At 37.8% G+C, this 5,645-nt stretch overlaps 2 protein-coding genes across 2 annotated transcripts; both read right to left on the bottom strand.

The window, feature by feature from the left end:
* Positions 1–1,967: 1,967 nt before the first annotated feature.
* On the bottom strand, positions 1,968–2,924 carry LOC141614451 (uncharacterized). The gene has a single exon (XM_074433194.1). It carries the CDS (start codon positions 2,922–2,924, stop codon positions 1,968–1,970), a length of 957 nt encoding a protein of 318 aa, XP_074289295.1.
* An 890-nt stretch (positions 2,925–3,814) lies between these two features.
* LOC141614449 (uncharacterized) lies at positions 3,815–4,492 on the bottom strand. Its single transcript, XM_074433193.1, has one exon. It carries the CDS (start codon positions 4,490–4,492, stop codon positions 3,815–3,817), a length of 678 nt encoding a protein of 225 aa, XP_074289294.1.
* Between the last annotated feature and the right edge of the window lie 1,153 nt (positions 4,493–5,645).

The following is a 5,645-nucleotide window of genomic DNA, read 5'->3' as shown; positions in this document are numbered from 1 at the left end:
TTCTCTCTATTGCTAATCTCTCTTACTCTTTTTCTCTCGCTTTAAATCTTATTTAGTTTAGTTTCACTACTACAAATCCAGGCAACTACAACGCCCCTTTAACAACGTTTATGCACGAAAATCACAATAGACGTTGTAGAATGTATGGCGCGATTTTTACTAAACTTAATTACAACGGGTATGGTTATATAACCGTTGTTATACGTTTTAACAACGGGTTAAATTTGCACAACCGTTGTTAATAATTTGGCGCAAAGTTAGTGAAAAGTAATCACAACGGGTATTTTTAAACCCGTTGTTAAAACTTATTTAACAACGGTTGTTATTTTACAACCGTTGTTAAAACTTATTTAACAGCGGTTGTTGTTGAACAACCGTTGTCAATACTTTCAATACTATAAACCACACAAACAAAGATCACTCTCTGACCACAAAACACATACATAACCTAACACAAACACAAACACAGACAAACACAAACACAAACACAAACACAAACACTTTCTCATCGTCTCTTTCTCTCTTTCTCATCGTCGCTTTATCATCTCGCCGTCACTGTTGGTTTCATCGTCTCTTACTTTCTCTAATTATCAGGTAAATCTCGCCGTCACTGTTGGTTTCATCGTCTTTCATCGTCATTGTTTTCTTTTTTTTAATTATTTTATTTAATTTGCATGTATATATAATGGGTTTTTATCGATCATTATTATGTTATTATTCGCTTAATTAGCTCGTAAAACAAATTAAATAAAATATAACAAAGAAGAAGCAAGATGATAGAGAGGAATGCATGATAAACTTAATTAATAATTCATTAAAATATATATATATATATATATATATATATATATATATATAAATACATAAATTAAAAAAAGAATTACATTTCTAAAAATGCAATTCTTATATTTTCATAGAGAGTCTTATTCTCTTCTAAGATATCCCTCCTCTCCTCCTTAGCTATTTGGAGGTTTCGTTTGATTGCTATATCGTCATATAGCTGCAACAACTGCTGCTCTGTCAAGCCATTTCTTTTGGCGTCCTTGAGTGCGGCTTGAGCATCCATAAGATAGCTCCTAGAACTGTCCTCGATGTGGAGCAACCGGCGGATGAAGCTGTTGTTGTTCTCGGTCATAGTAAGAGTTTTAAGGATGTAATCGTTCATTTTGTTTATGAACTTTGGAGTTGTTAGTTTGAAAGATTAATTAGGGGTTGGAGATTGTTTTAGCAGTTAGGGTTTGAAGATAGTGAGATAATGGAATGGTGGTTGAGATAATGTATGTATTTATACTAAGTAATGTGTCCTTTGAGTTGTTTTTTAATTAATATAATATATGCATGTTTAGGAAGTTGTGCCATAATCATCATATCTCCCTGCTTCAAATCTAATGTAAACCCTTCTCATTCCATATATTGTCCATTCATATGCACAGTACAGGAGGGATGGCAGTAATAATGCATGCATCGGAATTATAATGGGCCCCGTAATTATGCATGCATCTAGTAATATTTAATTTAATTTTTTTTTTATTTTGTAAAAACAAACAACAACGGTTATGTAGAAACAACTCGTTGTCTTTAGTTATAACGACGGTTCTTTGTAAATTAACCGTTGTTATAACTTTCCCACCAAAATTGAGTCACACTTTCCACAACGGGTTTTTATACTTAAAATCATTGTTAATAGTTTTAACAACGGGTTCCTTAAGAAAACCAACCGTTGTTAAAACCTTTTATAACGGACGCTTTAACAACGTCCGCTTTTTTATATAACAACGGTTTTTAACCGTTGTTATAGCCTGTATCTGTAGTAGTGTTTAAACAACTCAAACCCCCAGTTTAGTGACCTCAGACGGACTAAATTGACAAGTAGATAGTAACCGCCTCCCTGTGGAGATCGACCCTACTTACCGCTGACTTCTGTTAGTAGTACTTAGGTATTTATTTTTGGTCCTAAAACGACAGTATCACTTAATGAGATTACTCTTTCTTTCAACAGATAAAATTCGCTGACAACCTCCAATGCGCGCAATGAGGGATTTCTTGCGTTTAAATATATCTCCAAAGATATTCGAATTCCAGTCCTGTAGCTTGCTCGACAAGGAGTTAAGACGGGACGGAAAAATACCATTCGATGGCCAATTAGATTCCACAAACTCTTTGAAATTCTCGTGAGTCAACCAGCACGCTTGGAAACGGAACGGTATGTTAATGGCATTGAGAGGTACAAATCCATTAGGTGAGATAAAAAGAGGGCAATGATCCGATTGAAAGGCGGGAATATGTTGGACCATGGCATCCTCGAATAACGTCCCCCAATCAGCATTACAGAGTGAATTGTCAAGTCTCGCACTTTGCCTTGTTTCCATAGAATTTCCTCTTGACCACGTATGAGAAGAGCCTGTAAACGCCAATTCTAATAATTCACAGTTATCTATCCAATTGTTGAAATTTTTGCATCTCCGAGCCATATTAGCATCTCCACCGTGTCTTTCGTTCAATGACCTGATCTCATTAAAATCTCCTGCGAGGAGCCAGGGGTGATTATTATCTTGAGCAAATGTTTGCAATTCGTCCCATAATGCTCTGCGATTAGATGGATCCGGACTTGCATAAACAGCGGAAAAGAACCAGGGAGATTCCCCATTACGAGATATTTCTAGTGTAATATATTGTTGATGTTCGAAAACGGGGATGACAGAGACCAACTCGGTTTTCCAATAAACCCAAATGCCTCCACTAAAGCTTATAGCGTTTACTCTAGAATAACCATCATAACCGAGGATAGAGCCCAATTTAGTAGCATGGTCTCCACCCATATGGGTCTCGACCAAGGCTAGGACAGTGGGTTTGTAGGTACGAACTACTTCTTTTCTAGCACTGATTCTTTTCTTACTGTCGGTTCCTTGAACGTTCCAAACCATAAAGGTAATATGGGGGAGGTTAGGGGTCAAGTTCGGGATCTTGCATTCATATGATCAAGTAAAAAATTAAACGACGATAGATAGCTCTACTTACGAGTCTAAGAATATTGTCAATACTCCATGGTATCGACAGCTCCATCATTAGACTCGAAGGCCTGTCCTTCGCTAGTTCGATCTTGACATCCATTACTGGACATTCCGATATCATTATTGCTAGATAGGGAGCCGCCATCTCCGACCAAGTGGAAATCATCACCCTCTGAGTTAGGGGAATGACTTCTATTTGGGGGTTTTGAGGGAGGCATCATGGTTGAGGGAGGGGGCGGTCGAGATAGGAGAATTATGGGTGGGGATTCATTGAGAATTTTCAGATTATGTCCTAAAGCAGAGCTCGCCTCCTCAGACGTAGAAACAGAGGAACTCGAGAAGGACTCTACATTATTGGATTTCTTGGGGATTGCGTGATCTTGTGAGGGAGTAGGAATATTGGAAAAATCCCTTAGATTAGGAGATGAATTATTTGAATTAGTCGATTTGCTTATGAGATTGATATTAGGTTGGAAAGAAGTATCTTTTTTAGAAGATTTGGAAATAATTGGTGGAGTTTTTAGGAATATTTTTAGTAGGAATAGTTTGGGAAGGGAACTTATTAGGGCGTTTATTTAGGGAATAAATTTTCTGATTGATAGCCGGATATTGTGTAATATTACGCGTGACTACAGGAGAGTTATTAGGGGAAGGGGAGGAGAAATTAGGAATATTTTGGATATTGCTATCATCAGGGGAATTGACAAGGATACCAAATCTTGACCCTGAAGATTTTGGAGGTTGACCAAATTTGAAAATCTCCGTCTCATTGTTAGGTTTCGGACTTTGCTTGTTAGCTGATGTTATGGGCTTTCGACGGGGAGGTTTTTTACCATCATCCAATCCCCGAAATCCGCACTCTTCTTTGTCCTTAGGCCTGCTTCTAAGCTATTCTCATTAGGTAGCTCCTCTTGCGGCTGTGACTGGTGTTCTACTTCCATCGTATCCTTTCTGTTAACCAGTGTTGGACATGTTTCTGTCGTATGGCCTAGCTTTCCACACTTGAAGCAGATCATTTTAAGACCTTCATACTGTATACAGTAAACTTTGCCATATAATCTGAATTTGGACATGAGTGGTCTAGAAATGTCAACTTCAACACTCAAACGCGTGAATTGTCCTCGTTGGGCTGTGGCTGTATTATCATCAATACGAATTACCTCCCCAATTTTTGACCCTATCTTCTTTAGGAATGTTGGATTAAAGTATTCAACTAGAAGATTAGGTATCCTAACCCATGTCGTTAGCTTCTTAATGCTATCCTCCGAAGGGACAAAATTAGGAACCCATTTTCTGGTAAGATAATGGTCATCGATCATCCAGGGGCCTTGAGTCATGAAGAAATCATAATCTTGCTTCGAGGAGAAGCGAGCCACGTAATAGGAATTCATTAAATCTGTAAGAGTAATTTTACCCTTAATAGACCATTTCGCAGTAAGCTTTCGCATTAGAGAAAGATATCTGATGTTCTTATCGAACATTTTTATGATAAGTGAATGTCGCCATTGCGACCCCTTCGTCATGCATTAAACACTCCAGGTACTTTTGAAAAGTTTTGAAAGGTTTTATTTTCGAAATCGTTTTAAGTTTTCCGACGTAAAGTTGTACACAAACTGTCGATCAAACGCCGCGATTCCTAAGCATGTTGTAGTCCGATAATCATCGGATGTTTGTTGGAAACTCGACAGATACTGGGTATCTACACCATGCTCCTTCAAATACTTTACCTTTGCAACATTTAAAAGTAAGACCTTTAAGCATAAAATTGATTTTATTTTAGAGAGCAAAAACCGTGTGTTTCAAATAAGAAAACCGATTTGCTATTTTCGAAAAAGGTCGTGTGTTTATAAACTTGTGCATTCGTTCATATTATTATCTTTATAAGATAATAGTGCTCAATCGATTTCTTACTCGTTCATTAACGTGAACTTCATCATGGTTGAGAGAGGGGGCGGTCGAGATAGGAGAATTATGGGTGGGGATTCATTGAGAATTTTCGGATTATGTCCTAAAGCAAAGCCCGCCTCCTCAGACGTAGAAACAGAGGAACTCGAGGAGGACTCTACGTTATTGGATTTCTTGGGGATTGCGTGATCTTGTGAGGGAGTAGGAATATTGGAAAAATCCCTTAGAATAGGAGATGAATTATTTGAATTAGTCGATTTGCTTATGAGATTGATATTAGGTTGGAAAGAAGTATCTTTTTTAGAAGATTTGGAAATAATTGGTGGAGTTTTTAGGAATATTTTTAGTAGGAATGGTTTGGGAAGGGAACTTATTAGGGCGTTTATTTAGGGAATAACTTTTCTGATTGATAGCCGGATATTGTGTAATATTACGCGTGACTACAGGAGAGTTATTAGGGGAAGGGGTGGAGAAATTAGGAATATTTTGGATATTGCTATCATCAGGGGAATTGACAAGGATACCAAATCTTGAACCTGGAGATTTTGGAGGTTGACCAAATTTGAAAATCTCCGTCTCATTGTTAGGTTTCGGCCTTTGCTTGTTAGCTGATGTTTTGGGCTTTCGACGGGGAGTTTTTTTTACCATCATCCAATCCCCGAAATCCGTACTCTCCTCTGGCGTTAGACCTGCTTCAAAGCTATTCTCATTAGGTAGCTCCTCTTGCGG

The sequence above is a fragment of the Silene latifolia genome, chromosome 11, assembly GCF_048544455.1.
Source record: "Silene latifolia isolate original U9 population chromosome 11, ASM4854445v1, whole genome shotgun sequence".
Classification (NCBI taxonomy): Eukaryota; Viridiplantae; Streptophyta; class Magnoliopsida; order Caryophyllales; family Caryophyllaceae; genus Silene; species Silene latifolia.
The sequence above is the reverse complement of the archived record's forward strand: the minus strand, read 5'-3'. Positions and strand labels throughout refer to the sequence as shown.

Coding starts and splice junctions, on each gene's coding strand:
- LOC141614449 (XM_074433193.1), bottom strand. CDS start 4,492: ATGTTCGATAAGAACATCAGATATCTTTCTCTAATGCGAAAGCTTACT.
- LOC141614451 (XM_074433194.1), bottom strand. CDS start 2,924: ATGGTTTGGAACGTTCAAGGAACCGACAGTAAGAAAAGAATCAGTGCT.